Genomic DNA, 21,960 nt, shown 5'->3' on the forward strand with positions numbered 1-21,960 from the left:
GATCTTGTATACTGCAGCTCATGCATTTGCTTTGTACAATCTCTCCCCTTTCTTGCTAGAACTCAACTGGAAAGACAGCACTTTTATAGAGTTTACTGCAGTAAAGTGGGGCCTTGAGATACAATTGACCAGATTTAGGAGTTTTTAAAGATGAGTTGTTCAGATGTTTTTGTTTTGTTTTTTGCTTCAATTTAGGAGCAATAATTTTGTAAATTATTACTGTATAGTGGCAGTGAATTGAACTCACTTTTAACAATTTTAAAAAGAGCCAGAATAATAGTTTTTTTACTAGCATCGAGTTGAGCACTACGTGGTATTTGTCCAAAAAATTGGAAACATTGGTTGAAACACGCCTGCTGATCTTGGCCAATGCAACCTTGCAAAGAGTTTCTGGATCTTAATGAGATTATTCTTGGTTAAATGAAGGTAGAGGATGAAGAGTTTGTAATATGATAAAAGCACACCATTTACAGCCTTTAATGCTTAAATAAGCCGGCATGCTGGATTAGTGATTAACAAGTCTGCCTCTGAGAACTGCGAAATAAGTGTTTTAGGTTCCTGTGTGAAGTTAGTTTGTTATCTGACTGCATGCTTGGTTGGATTTTTCACCCACCCACGTTCCAAAAACACGCCGTTGTTTTCTTGAAGACTTTAAATTGACCGCACCGTAGGTGAAAATGTTTGTGTGGATTCTTGTTTGTCTGAATTGCCTGGTGACCAGTACAGGTTGCATCAAAAGTCCGCCGGGATAGGCTCTGGCTCACCTGTGACTCTTAACAACAAAAAAACAAAACAAACGGACCAATCACTTTCAAGGTCATGGGTCAGTCTTTGACAGAAATTTGTTGAGGGTGGCTGCCAAGTACGTCAAAGCCAAAAGAAACATTAAAGGAGCTGCAAGAATTTCTGGCAAGTACTCTGGCTGTGTTGTGACAACAATCGCGGGGTGGCAAGATAGAAGCCTTCTTATGCAAAAAAAAAAAAAAAAAAGTATCCAACTGCCTATCCATCCATTTATCCATCTTTCCATTTATCTATCTATCGTCTTCTCTATCACCACTTTGCTGCAAACTTAGAGACTAATCTTCTTCCCCCCTTGCCTTTCCTCCCCTGCGGGTTGTTGTGAGTAATAACCTTGCTTTTTACAAGCAGACATCAATCATCCATACGGGTGTAATCTTAACCCTTACACCACCCCCACCCCACCGCCACCCCCCCCTCCACGCGTCTGGCTTTAATCTCAGACATTCTCTCCAAACCGTTGGCCCGGTCCTGCCTCACCATTTTACCCCCTCACTTTTGACAAATTGCCCATTTCCCTCGGCTTTGCAAACTCTGCACTCTTTTCCCGTGTGCGTGTGTGTATGTGTGTGTGTAGGTTGAGCTATTAAATGCCTCCCTACAGCCACCTTGTCGCTTCTGTGTGTGTGTGCGTGTGTTTGTGTACGCGTATGCGCACACATTTTTTTGTGCATCCGTGTCTCCAGGGCAGCATGCCATGAGTGTCATGTTTGTGTGTGTTTTTACCACACGCTTGGCTGGCCTTGCACGCGGGGTCAAGATAGTTTCGCCGAGCTGTGCCAAGTCTGTGTTTGCAAGGGCACCTCACTCCAAGTGATAAAAGTAGAATAATCCTCTTTAAAGCATCTTAACGAGGTCAACTCTGCCGGGCTGCGAGGGGAGGTGTGTGCGGGGAGGGGTGTGGGAAAGGAGGAGGGGGGGGGGGGGGGGAAATTGGGCTAAGCCTTGGCTTGGTCCGTGAGAGATAATAATCAAAATCAAATTCCTGGCCCAAACAGGATTAGGCTCTCTCTGCGCTCCAAAGCCCCTGTCCAGAGCGGCTGAAGACACAATCCTTTACCTCAGCTTCAACGCACACACACAGACACACACACATATTTTCACACAAATACAGGCATACTTGAAGCAGCTGTGTTGACCCGGGTCCTTTGTTCTTTGCTATTTCTATGTTGTGATTAGGCTCCTGCTATTCTGTAGATGGATTTACGCTGATGATCTAAGTTAAGTGCCCAATTTGGATTTTGTGTGATTTCAAATCGCCACTTTGTGAACTTCTGAGGTAGTAGCAGAGGCAGAAAAAATACCTTTTCACCCTGCACTTGGTATTCTTGTAGTGTAATGACTGACAGTGCTTATTTTGTTGAGTGCACCATCAGAAGTTTGGTGCACCAAAATTTTGGACCGCATCTTATTCAACACCACAGTTTTACAAAATATATATATATATATATATATATATATATATATATATATATATATATATATATATATATATATATATATATATATATATATATATATATATATATATATATATATATATATTAGACTGTATTGGCTGGTAAATGATTAACAACCTGGCCAAACAAAGTATTTTAAGTACAATTCCATAAGACATAACTTACTTAAATCCCATAGTATGAAGTATAGCGTCTCCAAAAAAAACTACCCAGATCCGGGTTTTTTTGCCCAAATGTGACCTGTATCTAACTGTTATGTCAGTCTGAACAGCTCAATTTCGATTTTTTTTTCATATCCGAACTGTGTCACTTTCATATGTGGTCCTAGATCGGATACGTATCCGAAGTTCAATATGCGCTCCGCGGCGGTCGGGGGCATTATGGTCTCGGCACACGGGAGACGACCTCGCTCGCACGGGAGGCGACCTCGCTCGCTCGGGAGACATACGCGAATCGGCAAAGTTGTTTTGAGTAACAGTTTATATTTGACTTGAATTTAATCCTACTTGAAACATGAAGCATAACGTTGACATTTGTGGCGATATTAGTATTATAGCCACGCAGGCGACTCATTTATTATGCGCGGCAATGATGTGATGTCATCGTTAGGGTAGTAAAAAAAAAAAGAGAGAGGTCCCCGTGAGATGAGGAGATCAAACAGTCTCGCCTCATTTTCACAAAATATTATTTCTACCTCCTCTGGAGAGATATATGGTAAAAATATGAGCACTGACGACTGACTTCTAAAAGTCCTTGGCCTGACACGCTGGACCATACGTGTTTACTCCCGCAAACACAGCGCTGTGAGTGACGTTGTATCTTCTTTTGTGCATGCGGGTTACTTTGGGGACGCATAATGTTCACACAGCAGACAGACTGAGGTTGCAATTAACAGGTAATGTGAACGCTAAAAAAATCGGATTTCACCCAATCGGATTTGATCGCGAAATTAACGTGATGATTGTAATGCGTAACATCATACGTCGTGTCTATTAGGACGTACGTGTGTCGCTCGCTGCTGCATAAAAATAAGTGTCAGAGCGTGTGAGTTCTGTCTGCTACCTTCGTCGTGCGGAGGCTGTTTGTTTACAAGAGGTAACCGGCCGCTAAGCTAACGCGCTCTTGACGCGACGGCGTGCGCATTGATGTTGCGCAGCGGCGTAAACATGCATAATTGCGTTATTCATACCTGCTAGTAATGTCTACAAGCAATCACGGCATTTTCTCGCTCAACTTATTGACCAATCAGAGACATTCACGGCAAAATAATGCTCAAATAACCACTGCCTAAACAATCGCAGGGGAAAACATTTTTCAACAATAACTTGCCTGTGATGTACAGAGCATGACGCCAGAGACTGGCTGCTACTCTATCTTTTTTTTTTTTTTGCCTCTACAACACAAGGCTCAACCACACAGGAGAAAATAATGGACTTTTTTGAATGTGCTTGATGTGCGTTCAGCAGTTAGACCTCGCAGGGTAAACACTACCTTGCCTGTTTTTATTTCCATTTACTTCTATTACGGTTGCAATATTTGCACTTTGTTTACATTTCAAATGTGGAAAAAAGGTGGCTTAAATATTGTGCTGCACATAAACGTTTGATTATTCCAAAGCAACAATCACAAATCTATTGTTCAGTAATTATTACCAATATCGTCACCGCAGATTTCTTTAAAATATCGTGATATAAGTGTTAGGCCATATCACCCACCCCGAGTCATGTTGCAAGTGTTGCACTGAGGCAACTGGTTATTTATTTTAACAAAGTAAAAGCATACTTTTATTCAGTCAGCATACAATATGCTACTTTGTGAAAGCAACATTGATGATAACATCGATGGCGAGAGAGATCGCCCATCCCGACTCATGACTAAAATTTACCATTAAAAAAACCTGATTAATTCCAGGAACAGCGCATGCAAGGTGACCCTGGGTAATAAACCACATGCTCCTTCTTCTTAAAGACCTTTTTTTCCACCTCCTGATCACATGTTCTGGTGGATTTCCATTACAACCGTTACCAGTTTAAGTAGATTCACTATTTAGTTGGAATAAACACAAATAAAGCTGTCTGACTAATACTAGATTAAACATTGATCTGCTTTGTGATCACTCAAACAAATACTCTTGGATAAGTATTGTTTTTGTGACCTCTGTATATATTCTGACAGCATGTTTGCCTCCATCTTCCACATTCAAGTTGGAGTCTTTTGACGGACGCGAGTGGATTCAGTCGAGTCGTCCTTGACTGGACTGTTGCCATGGCGCGCAACGAAACAGCCATGTAGCTCACAAACACAACACGGCGGCCAACTATTAGTCACTCCGCATAGATCTTCTGCAGTCCTTTTAAAGAGTGTGGGAGTGAGATAACATCCAGTCATTAGCCAGGGCTTACAATTCCAACGCCACGTCCCTGCAAAACACGCACACGCACGCACACACACCAAGTAAGATGTAAACAGCCAGGCAGTGCTCCAGGAAATACGATCACTACCCTTAGGCAGGATTTTATACGGAGGAGGATGTTTTCCAATGTATCCTGCTGCTACTCTGCTTGTGTGTGTGCACCCTAATCTCCTTCCATTCTCTTTGGTAACCGCTCTGTGGTGTAAAAACAACGTTTTGCAGTAGATTTCACACGGATGTGGCAGGGTGAAGAGGCAAGGTGAGGGTGTGTGTGTGTGTGTGTGTGTGTGTGTGTGTTTGTGTGTGTGTGTGTCTGCCTTGAGCTGGGGTTCAGGTGGTACGGGAAGGAAGGCGGGGCAGTAATTTCCTGAAACGACGAATCCCATTTATTCGCTGAAGACTGTCTCAATTGCCTCGCCGGCGCACAAAGCTTTTTAATGCTTTAATTACGTCTCAAAGGAGCGGGGCAGAATCGAATTAGAGGTTGTCCTACATTTAAAGTGCTGGGTGTGTGTGCGCGTGTGTGCGCGCGCGTGCGTGTCCACGTGCACTATGCAAATTGAGCATGCGAAGGAGAGGCCGTGTGGGCTGTATGACTCATAGCAATGAATATTTGTGCCTCATACATACATGACCCCCCCCCCCCCCAAACAAAACAAAACAAAACAACAACACACACATACACACCACATGTATCCTTGTCACACATTCACACAAAGACCGCTGGATGTTGTCATCCACGGTGCTCACCATACATGCCAGCCAGCCACACACTCTTTTCCTGCACAAACACAATTTTGGCACCCGACGCATGCAGCCACCTTTTCGGTCACAGCAGATGGCACATGTCGCTGTATTACGGCAGTCTTTCATTCACATTATGGGCGTCCATCTGCTGTTGGGCACCCGAAGAGCACCTTGTTTTGTGTCACATAGACAGTGTTTTCTATGACTGCAAGGTGATGGCCAGTTTATTCATCGACCCCTTTGGCTGCCATCTTACAAGTTAAAGTCTCATTGATTTTTTTTAAATAGTATAGTAAAACCCATTTTTTGTTGTTATTTTTTAGGTCAACCAAATCGCTTTTTTGACGGCTTTTTAAAATCCATCCATCCATCCATCATGGTCCTTAGTAGGATCCCGGGTAATTTGAGTCTATTTCAGATGATTGTAAAGACAGTTTGTTCTATCATTTACATTGCATTCATCCAACGCCGGGTTTACATGGAGCCTTGCATTATGATTCAAATGAAACCGAAAGACCAAACAGAATCAAAATGCTCCATAGAAACACCTCTATCGGAATAAAAAGGCTCAATCTGAATGGAATTTCATTCAGGGTCATTGGGGTGGATATTCCTTTTGCTGAGCCCCAAAAAAAAGTCATGTAAACATTTCAGTTGAATTAGCCAAGCTGTGTCTGGTCTGCATAGGCTCTGTCTCGATGTAAATGCGCAGTGACATCATCTTATTAGCACTTGAAAATGGCAGCGTTCTACCGGAGTTCTTCTGCAATGGGAGAAATTGTTTTTAATTGTCACCCATTTCAAGAATTTTTTGGTAGTTCCTTCAACACATTTGAACCACGTATACTAGAAAACTCGTCAATGCTAAATTGTAAAAATGTGGACTTGACAGCAATGTTTGTTGACTGGACAAGATCAAATCTGGGCCAATCGTTTCAGTTGGCAACATGAACATTTATAGGCATGTTGATTATGAGTAGATTTACAAAAGTCACATGAAGCCTGCCATTTTGGTTCGAAGCGGTCATTTTAGGGGCCAATTTGGCCATTTCTGAGGGTCTTTCAAACGCAATCTGGTCCTAATTGCAGGGGAGCCTTTTCATATAGTTTGTGGGTGGAGCATGGCAGTGACAATTCTCCACATTATCTTGTGTATGATCAAGGTTATGAAATGTCTCCAAAAAATTACCCGATGGTCTCATTCCCTTCAAACTTGGTATGCTCCGTATGGTGGACCTCCCAACATTTGCGTGCAACAGGAAAGTCTACCTGAGGCTGTTGTCTGCAAACACATGGAAAAATGTGGTTGCACACACTGTGCTACACGAGGAGGAAACAAGATCTGGGGCAGCAACTCCAGCCTTGGGCTCCAGGGCCAACCTGTATGCAAGCACACATCACAAACACGCACACACGCGGTATGCAAAAGCCAAGCGGTGCAGGGAGCAGTTATCGCAGCGTGATGTGCGAGGCTGCCTGCAGCTAAGTGCCTTGTGTTGACACATGCTCAACGTGGCACAGCACCAAATAGCCGCGGTGCTGTTTGATGAGTTTGTTCCTCGCCAGTACGGACCAGAGAGATATTCGAAAAGCTTATTTGGCTTTACAGTCAGCGTCTCTAAGCAACAGCTTGATTTTTTTTTTCCTGTGTTTGCGAACTGTTATTTCTGTATATAATGCCAGCTTATCCTCTGACAGTGAAATGCCTGATGTTGCAGTTGTCGTGTTCTACTATTCCAAGTTTAGTATATGATCAGATGGCGATATGCGTATTAATGAGTGTACATGTAGCTCGTTGTCCAAATTTATCTTTGAATGTGATGTTCCAAGTCGCTGTTGACTATTACTGCCAAACAAAACAAAACAGAGAATTAAACAAGTGCACAGCTTTGCCTTAAAGTCTGTTTAGCTTAATGGTAACAAAGAATCCAAAATGCCATCAACGGTTTAATGAATACGCATGTAGACGGATGATATAACAATACACATACGAATTATTGTTAATATTTTGCAACAACAGCACAAATTACAGCAGCTTATTGAGTCAGTTATGAAGCACTTCTTTGTCTTTGTCTGAATTATACTGCCTCCTGGTGGGCGTTGTGCGCACTTGAGAAGGAGCAGCACAGTGGCCATTAAATTGTAGCAAGAAATGTGGCAAAAATCGATGAATTCTTGACACTTTGTTTTAATTTTGTCATGACTGTATGTTTTTCTAAAGTACAATGTTATGAAGTGCTATTTTTCTTATTAAAACGTATGAAAATAGGTGCCATGAGTCAAGAGCTTGCATACTGCACTACAATTTCCCATCTTCTGTCTCGCAGTGAAATACAAGAAAACCACAACTCTCGATGTTTTCCAGCATTATCGCCCAATTTTACAGAAATATTGAACAACACGACAGCAAGACTGTTTGTGCACTCCCTGCCTTTTGTGCTACCGCCGTGTAAAGTTATTTACCGTATTTAAACGTTTGTCTTGTTGTGGCAAGCAGGGACGTATTTGTGTGACTTGCAGTCATTCTCGCTCCTGTGAATGCTATGGTGCCCTATTTTCTAAGGGGCCAGAAGACAAGTCAGTCCTAATAGTGGCGTGCCAGTTTTAGTGGGAAAATGTCACCTCCCACGTGAGCCATTACGCACACGACTGAGGAATAATGAGATTTTGCCCCTTGTTGGGTTTACACAAGCAGGCCATGTACAAAATTGGCTGCGGTGAAAATGTGGACAGATTTACAATGACAACAAACGACATCAGTCAAGCGTGGTGAAAGAGTTATTGTTCTTGGTTGCTATATGAGGCTTGAACAAACTGCTTTGGACATGACATGAAGGCTAGCTGGTGCGCGTTCGTATCCAAAGTGGCGCTCGGGGAACATTTATAGTTAATACAGCTGCCCCCCTGTGTGATTAAGGGTGTATTTGTACTTGCTGTGCCGGATTTGGGTGTGATTCCACCTCCCTTGCTTGCCCCCCAATCACCTGTCAACAGCGCATTTAGATGTGCCGTCACTGTATTAAACAACATTGCAATATGATTTTGGGTTGTTTAACACCTTACAACAGCTTTCTCAAATCATATGTCTCCCATCTTTTCCAGCCTCCCAATTTTTGTGTGTTTTAATAAGGAAACTCTCATTTTAGTAGGGGTGTTAGAAAAAATTGATTCGGCAATATATCGCGGATATTACAGCGCGCAATTCTCGAATCGATTCGATATGCGGCCGAATCGATTTTTAAACATCAATTTTTTTATGGGAATATTCAACAAAACGTCTTACTTAGGGTTAGGATTCATACATTAAGCATGGAAGAATGTTATATTAATGGAACATTAAGCCTTAATATTTTTATTTCAGTGCTGTTCAAACATGAAACAGACTGCAACCTGTTTGTTTAATGCAGCGGCTCAGTTATAAGCCTGAATTTTCAGATAAATAAATACATTTTTATACAAATCTTACAGTGTACATGTACAAGTTTACTGATTAGTATTTTCTAAATTTGAGTTTCAAAAAATCGCAATAATCAATTTATAAATTCGTATCGGTATCGAATCGTGACCTATGAATCGTGATACGAATCGAATCGCCAGGTACTAGGCAATTCACACCTCTAAATTTTAGTACTTTTAGTTTAGTCTAGTTTAGTCTCTATTTCAACGTGCAACTGAAATGAAAAGAAAATGAAAGAAAACACCTTCAGAAGAAAATAACATACATATGAATATGTGAAGGGAAGGAAAAAAAATAATAAAGAAGATGAGAAGAAAATGAAAATGTCAACACAATAAACACAAGCTCTAAACACAATAAGTCCCTTGCTCACGTTTTTGGCAGCATTTTTCTCTATTTATCGTTGCCTGGTCTGTGTGTGCGTCACAATTCTGTGCTTAAACGTGTAATTGGATGTGGGCCACATTGGCTCGCGCTTTCTTTTGCTGATCACTGGCCTGAAACCTTCAATTGAAAAAGCGCTCTATCTCTCGCTTGTGTTTTTAATTATTTTTTTCCCTCTCGGGCCGTCACTCCCGCCTGCTTTTTCACGCTGTTCTTCCTCCCTTGGCAGGCTTCATCGCAGCAGCTGAAATTCACAACGTCCGACTCCTGTGACAGGATCAAGGACGAGTTCCAGTTCCTCCAAGCACAATACCACAGGTGAGACGACATGAAAACAAGAGTTAAAAGCGGCTACAAATGACCTGGCCTGCTTCTAAATTTAATCTGCCACTATAGTGCTGGCCTATTTCCAAGGCATGGTATCATTGAAATTGTGATGATTGATTGCTCTCCAGAATTGTTACTTATGTGCTGCATTGGGAATGGAATGCCTGTGATAATGTCTTAGTGAAGCAGTATGTGGCTCATTATCCAAGATTATTTGGCACGCTATGGTCTAACTAACTGATCACAATTGCATGTTTGTGATTTGGCGTTCTATTCCACAATTTTCTGAATGGTTTGCAATCAAGGGATGTCACAAAGTTTAGCATGTTTAGCAAATGTGACGGCATACATTTCAAGCCTATTCATATTTGTGCTTGCTGCACGGCGATGAGACCTTCCTATCATGTAATTGCAGTTACCTAGCGGCACTACCTGTTATTTTATGTCCAAGGAAGGGAATTTACTATTTGAGGATGCAATATAATTGATTCCTCCCTTTCACCTTTCTTTGAAGGCATGCTACCTTTTCGGTGACTAATCTCCCCATTACGGTGTAAGAAGTCTCCCCCAGAGCGGCTGTTGCAACCTTAACTGATTGTTTTTGATGGCAGTTCTGAAAGATGAGACACGGGCTTTCTCTTTGTGCGGGTTGACGTCCTTCCTGGTTTGTTCTTGTGTATATTTGCATCGAGGAAAGGGAGATGAAAGCCTGGCATATTTCGAGCTTGAAGACGATCCTTTTTCTTCGTTTGGTTTGCAGAGCTTTGCGACGTATCAGTAACATCGTGCTATGTTTTTTTCGACTATTTTTTTTTGTTCATTCCTTCAATGGTGAGCAGCAGAATTTAACCCCCGTCAGAGAGCCAAAGCACAGTTGAAAGAAAACTGTTTTTTTTTTTTGGTGCCTGTTGACTTTGGAGAGGGTTTTAAAACAAGGGAGTCACAGTGGAAGCTTTGTAGTGATATGCTGTATGTTGTGGAAGCTTTTAAAAGGCAAATGTTACAACAGGCGTTCCCCTGGGTATAGTAGCAGCCATTGTATTGTCGCCGTCTTCTTTCTCCGCCTCCTCCTCCTAATTCCCCTTTCCCTCAGTCCCATGCATAAATAGATCAGGGAATACATCAATCAAAATAAAGATGACAGCGCGAGCGATTTAGAGGCGGAAGAATCAGCAATAAAACTCCATCAAAGTGTCTTTGGAGAGCAGCAGTGCATGCCCGCCGGCTGATGAGCTGCAATCGCAGGAGGCGCACAGCCAATGCCAGGTAGATTGGCAGCGGAAAGGGGGTTGGGGGGGAGGCTTGTTGTCATGACAACGCACCACAAAGCCCACAAATATACACATGGAAAGCAGGAAGTGGGTGTGATGTTTCTCAGCCGGAACATGACATTGACGTTCGCCACAACTCTAGAATACCGAGAACGATACCTGGTATCGGTACTCGCTCATCCATACTTGATGTTCCACAAAAAATTCACGAATAGGGGAATTTTATGGTTGACTGTGGGGTAAACATTATCAGGAAATGATATGAATATGAAGTAACTAACACTAACTTTGAAACTGGTGTCGAAATAGTAAAATTAAAATCGCAGAATTACTCACCGTTTCCTTGTTGAATGTTGAGAGGCGCTTTGTGCATTCTGGTAAAGATGTTAGGCTGCTTTTTTTTCTCTCTCTAAGAAGTTGATTCCGACTTGTTGGGCATCTTATTGGGTGTCAGTGTTTACACAAAAATAAATGTCATTGATGACCACATTGTATCATATTATTTGATAATGGTTTTATAAACCTTAACTAGATTTAATTTAGTTATTAAATACAAACGATAATAAGTCAACAAAAATCATAATTTCTGAATGGGCCCCGGGTCACTTTTTACAGGAAAGGTTGGGCCCCAAGGTAAAAAAGGTTCCAGTGCTTTAAATTAACTCAAAATGAACCCACAAATTTTTACACCCCTGTTTTTTGACCCCCAAAAAAAAATGTTGACAAGTGATCGAGTGCACATGAGAAATGTGACAGCATTAGCTTCGTGTGGCTTTGTGACACAGCCCGTGTTATCTGTCACGCTGCTTTCATTGCCGCAGACAGCATCAATGTACACAGAGCATCAAGCAGGTTTTAGATCTATCTGCCATGTGTCTGTGCATATCTTCACAACATCCCAGTCTTATCCATCCTCGCATGGGATCACACCTTGTCAGACCGGCGTGCCGGCACCGGCTCCTTCAATCAAACGCACGCGGGTGATTTTTCTTTCCCCCTGTCGTGTTCATTTTACCATCTGGCTGACTTGTTGACGTGTCCTCCTTTTTGTCCCGTCGCCCCGCGTGTCATCGGCGCTGACGTGATTACAGCTAATGGCCTGTGCTATATTTAGACTTGCCTGCTTTCTGGTTTAGAAGTAGACATTTTAGCACGGCCGTTTTCCCGCTGGATTCTGCTTGTGATTTCTCGGGAAGGTCAGGATGAGAACAGTAATGATGGTCAAGATGGCCGACAAGGGGGAGGTGCTGATGAAGATGACAGTGACGATGGATGAAGTGACCGTTGCTGACTCTGCTCGACTTGTTTCCTCCGCAGCCTGAAGCTCGAATGTGACAAGCTGGCCAGTGAGAAGTCGGAGATGCAGCGTCATTACATCATGGTGAGTAAAGGCGACCCTTTTTTTTCTCAAGACGCAGCATGTGTTTGTTATTCAAGGTTATTTTTCGTTTGTAGTAATGAGGTGGCTCATGTTTTGTATAAATTTGACCAAACTTTATTGACAAAGTTACATGGGTCATGAACTTGCTGCCCATGATTTAATACCCACGTTAAACTAAAATAAGGTAAATCTACAATAATTCTCCTTCATATGTGAAAAACAAAAATATTGTCATGTCTAGCCATAACATGGACATATACTGTACATAAACAAATAATCTAGGGCACAGAATACATGAATTAACCCCAACAAACATAACTCAAAAAGCCTCTTGCCAAGATATTGTGTGCGTGATTGATGATCAATAAAAATAGACGATGATAGGACACCCAATAAAAGCATTACAATGTTCAGTTATTACCCATGCTGCCAAGCGCATAACATGTGCCAGGATTAATAGTTAGTATGTAAGCATGAGCAGAGAAGAAGCGATTAGATTTGCGCTTGGCATAAATAAAACGGTGGTTAGCACATCTGCCTCACAGTCAGCAGATAGCTCGCGCTCGTGTGGGATCTCTCCAGGCTTCCTCCCACATTTCAAAAACATGCATGTTAGGTTTATCGAAGAGAGTAAATTGTCAATGTATTTGTGTGCATTGTCTTGCAAATTAAGGGTAACTGCTTTCTCAAACGATGATGATTTGTGGTTGATTGGGGGAAAATGTAATGAACACACATTTGTTCAATACAATGACCTGATTTGTCTTTTTTTCTTAGATTTTATTTATTAAACTCATTCGCTGCTTACAAAGCAGTTCTCCGCATACTGCATTGCCAGCCATAGAGTATTTTGACTTCAAGGCCCACAGACTGTTGTTTTTGAACGTGCCAAAAGATAGGGTAGAATCTCTTCTTTTACTTAAAAGTTTGTCTACCTTTTTAGTTTTTTTTAGTAATCAGCAAATAAAACATGGGTTTGTTCCACAAAAAACGCAATTTTCTGACAAAAAGTGGATTTTTTTTTTAAAAGAACATAGACTTAACACTAATAGTTTTTGCTTCTGACATCTCAAACTTATAAAACAATAAAAACACAACAGAGAAGGGTCTTTTTCTGGCATATTTTATTACCACACGGCACATCCTTTCTACGGCCTACCATTACAAATGCTCAGTTTTATACTCTACATCTACACTTTTTTCTTCTATTCAAAAACTGTGCTGAGCTCAAATTCAAATCGATATAACGCCACCATTTACAGAGATCGTTTGGTCATTAGTATTACAGTGATTTACAAACAGAGGTGGCAAATCCAGGTCCATAATGTAAATTCCTTGCCAGAGTTTGGCTTTAGCCCCTGGTGCTAGCTAGCTAGCTCCCTAGCAGGTAAACGATCACCGCGGGAGCTAGCTAGCTAAGGCCTGGGGCTTAGCTAGCTAGGGAGCTAACTTAGCTAGCTAGCTCCCTAGCTAGCTAAGACCTGGGGCTAAAGCCAAACTGTGGCAGGGTTTTTACTTTCTGGACCTGGATTTGCCACCTCTGTTTACAAACCTGAATTTCACAGATAAACTGGGCGAGACCCTCTTCGACGCAGACTCGTTAACAATTTAATTGATGAATATATTTGTTGTTGGCAGGAAATCAGTTGGATTTCAGTCGACAAATATCAACATCTATGACAGTCAATGAGTTAGTTAGAAAGTACAAGGGATCCTCGGCTCAGGTCGGAGAACACGTCATAATCTGCCACTAAAATAGGCTAACGCGGTAGTCAACTCACAGTTAGCATAACACCTCTAAGCCATAAATATACAACATCCATCAACCACCAATATAACAAGCAATAACATATCCTAATATAGAAAATGCGTCCCACCGTGAATGTCTCTGTCAAATTTCTTGCCGACAAAAATGGCGCAGTGTTTGTCCAGCTTGAGCGTGTGTTTCGCCAGTCTAATAATCAGTTCATCCAACGAGCTAATCGCCCAATCCCCCAAAAAACAAGACCTCGGTTGAAATGGAGCACGAGATAATCCTATAAATGCTGGCAGCCCTTTGTCTCCTCTGTGCTCCCTAAACAACCCCCTCCGTCCTTTTTGTCTCCACACATACATGTTCACGCGCACACACACACGCCCCACCTCAAGCTAATCTCATTGTTGCTGGCAATGTAGCCCTGTGATGTTTTGCCTCTAATTGATCCTCTGACTGGCTTTAATCTCATCTAATCTATGCCGCCACATCGCTCCCTCCATCATGACACACACACACACACACACACACACACACACTTTGAGGCTTTCCTTATGTCTGCACTCACTGAGCTGTACACACACATAGGAAGTCAAACGCAAAATTATGTAAACACGTGTTATTTAGCAAAAGGTCATGTTTCTTTTTTTGTTTTTGTTTTGCCTAAAGCCAATGTGACTTTTTAATATCACGTGTTTGCCCGAATTAAACATGATCCAATATGCAATTTGCACTGCAATCACTCACCAACTGCTAATATGCTCTTAAAACAATGTATTTGCCTGAGTAAATCCTCTTTTTATCACAAAACTGGCATTTATCCAACAATAGTTTATTTATTCCAAGTTTTTTTTCTAAATGTTCTCCTTGCGCCCCTAAAATTTGAGGTTAGTGCCTTATCACCTAAAGGAACATGTTTTGTCTACTCTACATTGTATTCAGCGGAAATGTACAAAATAATCCTTACAGCCTCCTTTTCAATCACTTCTGCTAGCAAGCCTGGCCTTGTATCCACGCGCACACACACACACACACACACGCACACACACAACCTTCTCTAATAGCATATCAGGTTGCCCCCGCTCCCCCAGTCGGCAGCACCTCCATTTCCCAAGCGCTGTAATTACTTTAGGGAGCTTCCACATGTGCTCGTGTGCTACACTGAAAAGCACAGACAAAATGTGGGTGCGTGAGATGTGTATGTGTGTAAGATTGAACAGTACAACTGAGTGTGTGTATGTGTATTTGTTTTGGAGTCTCGGAGCCGGTCCCTCCTGCAGACTGAGTGAGTGATTAACTGGGTTTACGCCTAGAGGGTGGCCCTCTCATTAACACTCAACACACACATACACGCACACAAACAAAACACAAGCGCATTGTCTATTGTCGCTCCTTTTCTTGTTCACTTCCTGTTTGCTGCTTGCATCCGCTCATTTTACCAAATTGTTGCCAGAATGTTGGCTGCTTAAATGATAATGACGCGGACGTTAGTTTAAATGACGTCTCAAAATGGATGTTTTTGCATCGCGCCGTCAAGAATTTTTTTTTTGTTTTGCCTCCTCACATATACGGCGGACCAAATGACCTAATTTAAGACTGAACCACCTCCTGGCCGATTTTTTTTATTTTTCATTCTTTGGGGGGGAGCAGCACAATGTCCATAGGCTTGAAACATAAATATAAGCTGAAACTATCAAATTTTTACATTGTATTTAATTGTGCTTTATTTTATTTTTTCACTCTTGCAATACTATGGATTGCTATTTTTCTCAATAAAACACATACAAAAAATGTTGCTAGTGTTTTTTTACAGGGCTGGAACAGATCAATGTCCTTTCTGAGTTACGTGTGCTCATGGAATGAATTAACCTCATAAGTCACGGTACCACCGCATTTCAAAATGCGTTTGACGCTACGCTAACAGAAGTGTCTGTCTGTCTCTTCTTATTTCCATCTAGTACTATGAGATGTCCTACGGGCTCAACATTGAGATGCACAAACAGGTGAGCCATTGCTTCTGCTAACGTCGTCTTGGTTCGTATGCAATGTTGCTTTTGCAGACAGATAGATCAGAGTAACCGCTAACAGAGGCGTGACTACCTCCCTCATTTGTACCCAACCACTAACATTGTACACTTATTTTTAACACTGTTTAGATTTCTGCCCAAAAAATATTTCATCATACAAGTGATTTTTTTTTTTGGGCATATTTTCCCCGCCAAATGTTTCTATATTGTACAAGCTTTCCAGAAGTGAAAGGGTAAGAAAATCTTTGTGACAGGGAACAGAGGTTTGAGGTGCTGAGCTGATACATCAGCTGTTTTGGCTGAATCTGCGGGAGTAATTTATGCTTTGGCTGCAGGAGGGAGAAGAGCGATCATGGACCTCATCCACTCTCTCAAAACACACACGCACATACACACGGTATTGTGATTGACGACACGTACTGGCAGGCACGAGGAGAACCATGTAGGCTTTGACTTATGGACACATGCCACAAACCTGATTTAAACCCTTTCACATGTATGCATCCAGGTCGGATGTACAGAGCTGTCAGGCATTATTTTTATATATCGTCGCCGCCCTGTGAAAAACACTTATGTCCATTTATTTTATTTTATTTTTTACGTTTTTGGTATGTCTGCTTTCACTTTCACCCCCAAAATGAAAAAAAACAAAAAAACACAAATGTACATAAGTATTTTTTTCAGGACGACGATATGTATAATTTACATAAGGAAATAATTGCATATTAAATCACAATGGAGGGAGGAGGGGGGAATCAGCATGTGCTTGTGCTGCTGCATACATTTATTTTTGGCTATGTCGTGTATGTGCATATGAGTATATCCATATATATAGAGATATCGGTGCGTCAGTGTATGCGTGTGTGTGTGTGATTTCTTTGTGTGAGTGGATGCAGAGAGGCGCTAGTTCCATTAGAGAGTTGAAATGGAAGGGGATGTGTGGAAACGAGCATGGAGGAGCGTTCATGTCGAGGCCCATTGTGCGCCAACACTCCGCCCCCCATCGCCACCTCTGACTCGATTTCCTCTCGTTCGTTCCCTCTTCACCGTCCTCCATTCAAGAAAGGATTCTCTCCTTTCTGGCCGTACGCTCTCGTCTTCCTTTCACGCCTCTTCTTTCTTTTTCCGCTCGTCACAAGGCCAAGTCAAAAGGTTGAGCTGGAAGTGCTTTTACTGTACCGTCCCATTTCTAGAAGATCTACTTGGAAATCTGATTTGTGCCATGAAAAGCACATGCAATGGGACCTTCAACGGCCATCACAAACCTTCCATATTTCAAAACAGCCGCTTTTATGAAACAATAGAAATGGAAATATTCAGTTCTCGGTTTGCACAATGCACGTGGGTAGGAATGTAACGACAAAGGCGATATCATGATATCACAATAAAATTGCTATAAAATCATCGTCGTCGTCGTGTCACGATATTAAAGCAGCACATCTGTTAAAGAAACGAGGTTGTATACTATTTGTGCAGCTCTAGCACCCTCTGATGGCTAGTTTATTAGTGCAGTTAAATTTTAATTAGGAATGTTTTGGCCACTGCGGCGATTATCACTCCTATAAATCAGTCATACTGGCAAATATTTTTCTATCTATTTTATATTGCTTTTGGCCCTCTTCCGAACACAAAATTGTGAACTACATGAGCCATGATTGCGCCACTGAGCCAATGACATCATGGCCAAGCCTATTTCTCAGTCACTGCTGTTATGCACAAATACACTTTTCCCCACCCCCAATATGACCTTTTTAAAACAATGTTTATTTATTTATATGTTGACTTTTTACACCGCATTGTGAGCTTTATTATATCGCCAACCTCCCCACAATATCGTTACAATGATCATATTGTGAGGTTTGGATATCGTTACATCCCTACATGTGGGTAGCATGTCACAGTTCTAAGATTCGGTGTTCCAATCTTGGCTCAGGCCTGAAAATTTTGAAATTAGCACACAAAATATTACAGAAGCCTTGACAATGTAAATTGTTTGCCCAATAGCATAATTGACTTCAAGTCACAGTATGAATAAAAATAATACCAATACGCTTATTGAAAATATGTTTTTTCTTTGTGTGTATATTCTCAGTCACCCCTGTCATGGTTAACAGGATTTCTCTTGGGTTTTTTTGTGTGTGTTTTGTCTTGTTTTTCCGAAAACCTTTTTTAAATGATTTATAGCAATTATGCTAATAGGCTAACAAATTGTGCGTTTGGCTGGATTATAGAACGAAACAGGCCGTGCATAGCCATATATATATATATATAACAACTGAAATCAATTCAGTTTTCCACCATATTCAAATTTTTTGAGCTGCACCATCAGTCGTTGCAAGTGCGTGTTGTAGTTAACGTGAATATACTTGAACATGTGTTCATTTTTTATCCCCCTTGTGAACAGCTGCCGACATTTTTACAGTCGGGGCTTGTTTAAATTGGCATAAAAAAAGCAGCAAAGGAGTCTCCGAGCGGAATTAACAATCCTTGAAGCGACGTGTCCGTTCAGCATTCGACGTCCACTTTTCTTTTTTCCCGACTCACACGATATTCTCGCTGTCAGCGAGACGAGGCGCCGAAACAACACTTGAAGTCTGCCAGAGAACAACGAGCAGAGAAAGGGAGGGACGGGAGAACAAAGCTCGGGAAGATGACAGGGAGCGCAGATAAAAGCGGCAGGAAAAGTGGAATATTTGTTAGCGTGCGGCAAGTCCCACAAAGACGTTTTCAAGATGTGTGTGTGTGCGTGTGCGTGTGAGCCAAGCAGAGCGCCTGATTGGAGGCGGGAGTCGTGCTCTGCATGCCTAATGACTGCTACTCTCGCCTCATCTCGCCACCGATTACGCTCTAACACCATTAGCGCTCATTTGCATATCTCGCTCGGATTGGGTGATTAGCAGCCAAATGTGATAATACACCCGTGTGTGAGGACGATAGCAGGGATTGTGCACAATTAGCGCGTGTGTGCGTGGGTGTGCAAGAGGGAGAGTTTGAGAAGGTCATACCTGCTGTTGGTCATACGAATGAGCATGTCCTTGGAATCACAAAATGGTTGTTTTCGTGTCTCGAGGGTTTAAAGGTTAAATCCTGGAATAGCTTCTGTTTTTTTTCCCCCGTGCTTTTCAACACATCCAATGAAAAGACCAACAACAACATTATGGGCTAAAAATGTGTTAAAAACAATGCGGCTTTGGACAAGATAGCACAGTGGACTTGTGGTTAGCACGTCTATCTCGCATTTATGAGGTTCTGGTTCAAATCTCAGTTTTCCACGTGTGTTTTCTCCAGGTACTTAATTTTCCAAAAACATGCAGGTTAGGCTCATTAAAGACTCCACATTGTCCATAGGCGTGAGTGTGAATGCTTTTTTATAAGTAAATTATATGTGATCCTGTGATTGACTGTCCACCATTTTACCATGAAAGAAATATGACTTTTCTTTCTAAAACTATAGACCCATTATCTTGAAAATATGACTTTATCAATTTAAATCTTGAAAATGTGGTCTTTCATCTTGAAGATTTTTTTTAATCTGATCTCTTTATCTGGAGAAAAAAATCTATCTTGAAAAAAAAAATTGAAAAAATAAGAATTATCTGAAAACAATATATATTTTTTTGTCCTGAAAAAGACAATTATGACAATATTCTGAAATATATGATTTTATCTAGAAAAATACAACTTTTTATTTTTGGGAAAAACTACAACTATTTATCTTTTATTTTTTATTTTTTATACAATCTTGAAATATTCATCCATTCTCTGAGCCGCTTTTCCACACCAGGCATGCAATATAACATTTTTGACAAAAATAAATCTGGCTTATCTTAAAAATAATTAAACTTTTTGGGGAAACAGACTTCTTGGAAAAAAAATACTTTTTATCTTGAAAAATATAGAACTTTCTATTTTGAAAATGTTTTATCTTGGGAAAAAATTAGTTTTTTAATTCCAAATCTCAGGGAAATACAACTTTCCTTGTTGCAAGCAGCTAGCGTGAGAAGCTAGCATAGCAGTCTACTGTCTACTCCAACACGTTCCTCATGCACGACTACGAGTCTACAGAAGATCCAAATTACATTTCACAAAGACTTGGTCAAGCTGAGGCTCTCAAGTCAACAGGAATGGGAAGAAAAACAGAAAGTAGAAACAAATGTGATCCGATAAAAAAATTTCGGTGAAGCAACATGTGGCTCATTACTCAAGGATATTTTGCAACTCTTTGTTCCAAGTAAACAGTATACAATCGTGATCACCTGATGGCTCCTGTTTTGGGTATAAGTGTGACCGCAGCTGTCGTGTTAGTCACCAGAGTTCCGAGCATTTGCTCTGTAAAATCTGCTCGAAAACACAATTCTTGGTGTTTCCTTCCTGTATAATATAGTAGAGTGGTTGTCTTTTAACGATAACATCTCCCCCTTTCCTCCACAGGCTGAGATTGTGAAGAGATTAAACGGGATCTGCGCACAAGTCCTCCCATACCTGTCTCAGGAGGTACACAGAAAAACACGCACGCACACACAGATGACCCTCAAGCCGAGACCTTTCACATCCGGGAGTGAGATCACTCTCATTCCCACTTCGTTACTGCTACACCGCACTGACCCCTTCCCTCGGTGTTCCCAGTTTCCCACCTCCACCTACCGTACATGTTTGTGTCATGATAAATAGCTGTGCTTCAGATAAGACGTGTTCTTATCTATGTGGCCACCAGGGGGGGTTGACCATCACCATTACTTCACAGTGTGCGTGCGTGCGTGCGTGAATAGCTGAAAGGTGTCAGGGTCTATGTTTGGAAGGTCGATATTGATCGAACCCGTCCTCCCCTCTTTTCTTTCATTGTGTCTCTCCATTTCACACCCCCGTGTGCAGCACCAGCAGCAGGTCCTGGCAGCCATCGAGAGGGCCAAGCAGGTCACCCCCCCAGAGATGAACTCCATCATAAGGGTACGATGATCCGGCACGCCCTGTGGGCTTAATGATTGCTTGGTCATTGCTGTGAAAGTGCATGTTATTGTCATTTGTATGTCAAGTGTTAATTGTTGGTTAAATGTTTGAGGGTGCGATGCCCATTTGGCTCAAAATTTCCTGACTATTGAACAATTGGGCTTCTATTAAGAATTTTTTTCCCGCAAAAATGTGACTGTGTTCTCTTAAGGTAGTCTAATATTACAACTTTTTACAACATATGATTATATAGTTGTAAGGTTAGAGATTTTTCTCGAACCAGTATGACTTGGTTGTTATATTAAGACTACTTTTTGTCTTGAAAAATACAACTTTATTCATACCATTCCATTATATCGTTCCATCTTTTTTCCCTAAAATTATAAATATAAGTATATTCTCATAATATTTAGACTAACTGCAAATATCACATTTTTTCTCATATCTTCTTTATCTAAAAATTGTATTGTGTTCCTGCTTTTTACTTCGAACAATGAATGTATTCATACATTTTCTTTAAAAAAAGGTTATTAATTATTACTATTATTTTTATTATTATATATTATTAAAAAATATTATTTATTTATTTAATGTATTTATTTCTATATTTATTTTATTGCTTCTTTTATTTATTTTAATATTTATTTTTGATATATTATTTCAATTTATTTTCTCTGAAGAAAAAAAATCCGACTTCATTAGTCTTCTGTGGCTTTTGGTGTCTGCTGCACTTTGATGCATTATTTAAGAACGCAACGCGTGTGAGGATTTGCATGCACACACAAATTGTCAGTCAGCATGTATTGGCACTCTGTTCAGATGTTTGTTTGTTTTTCTTCTGCCTAATATTTTTGATAGGAAGTCTGCTTTTTGTTGTAAATCCCGTATCGTATTTTTATAAAAAAATATTATTATTACAAATATTATGTACATCATATTTATTATTAGTGTTATTAATTAAGCAAGTCATTAATTAAAAATAAAAACCGCCC

General features: G+C 40.9%; 1 protein-coding gene across 3 annotated transcripts in view; it reads left to right on the forward strand.

The window, feature by feature from the left end:
* Nucleotides 1-21,960, forward strand: part of tle5 (TLE family member 5, transcriptional modulator) — a 32,382-nt gene that overhangs the window by 6,466 nt on the left and 3,956 nt on the right. For all 3 annotated transcript variants that reach the window (XM_086089641.1, XM_086089642.1, XM_086089640.1), the window contains 5 exons: nucleotides 9,492-9,580; nucleotides 12,178-12,241; nucleotides 15,953-15,997; nucleotides 20,453-20,515; nucleotides 20,894-20,968. In XM_086089641.1, coding sequence (XP_085945767.1) covers nucleotides 9,492-9,580; nucleotides 12,178-12,241; nucleotides 15,953-15,997; nucleotides 20,453-20,515; nucleotides 20,894-20,968 — 336 coding nt within the window. The remainder of the gene's footprint in view (nucleotides 1-9,491; nucleotides 9,581-12,177; nucleotides 12,242-15,952; nucleotides 15,998-20,452; nucleotides 20,516-20,893; nucleotides 20,969-21,960) is intronic.

The sequence above is a fragment of the Leptonotus elevatus genome, chromosome 11, assembly GCF_054856555.1.
Source record: "Leptonotus elevatus isolate MCC_2025b chromosome 11, RoL_Lele_1.0, whole genome shotgun sequence".
Lineage (NCBI taxonomy): Eukaryota > Metazoa > Chordata > Actinopteri > Syngnathiformes > Syngnathidae > Leptonotus > Leptonotus elevatus.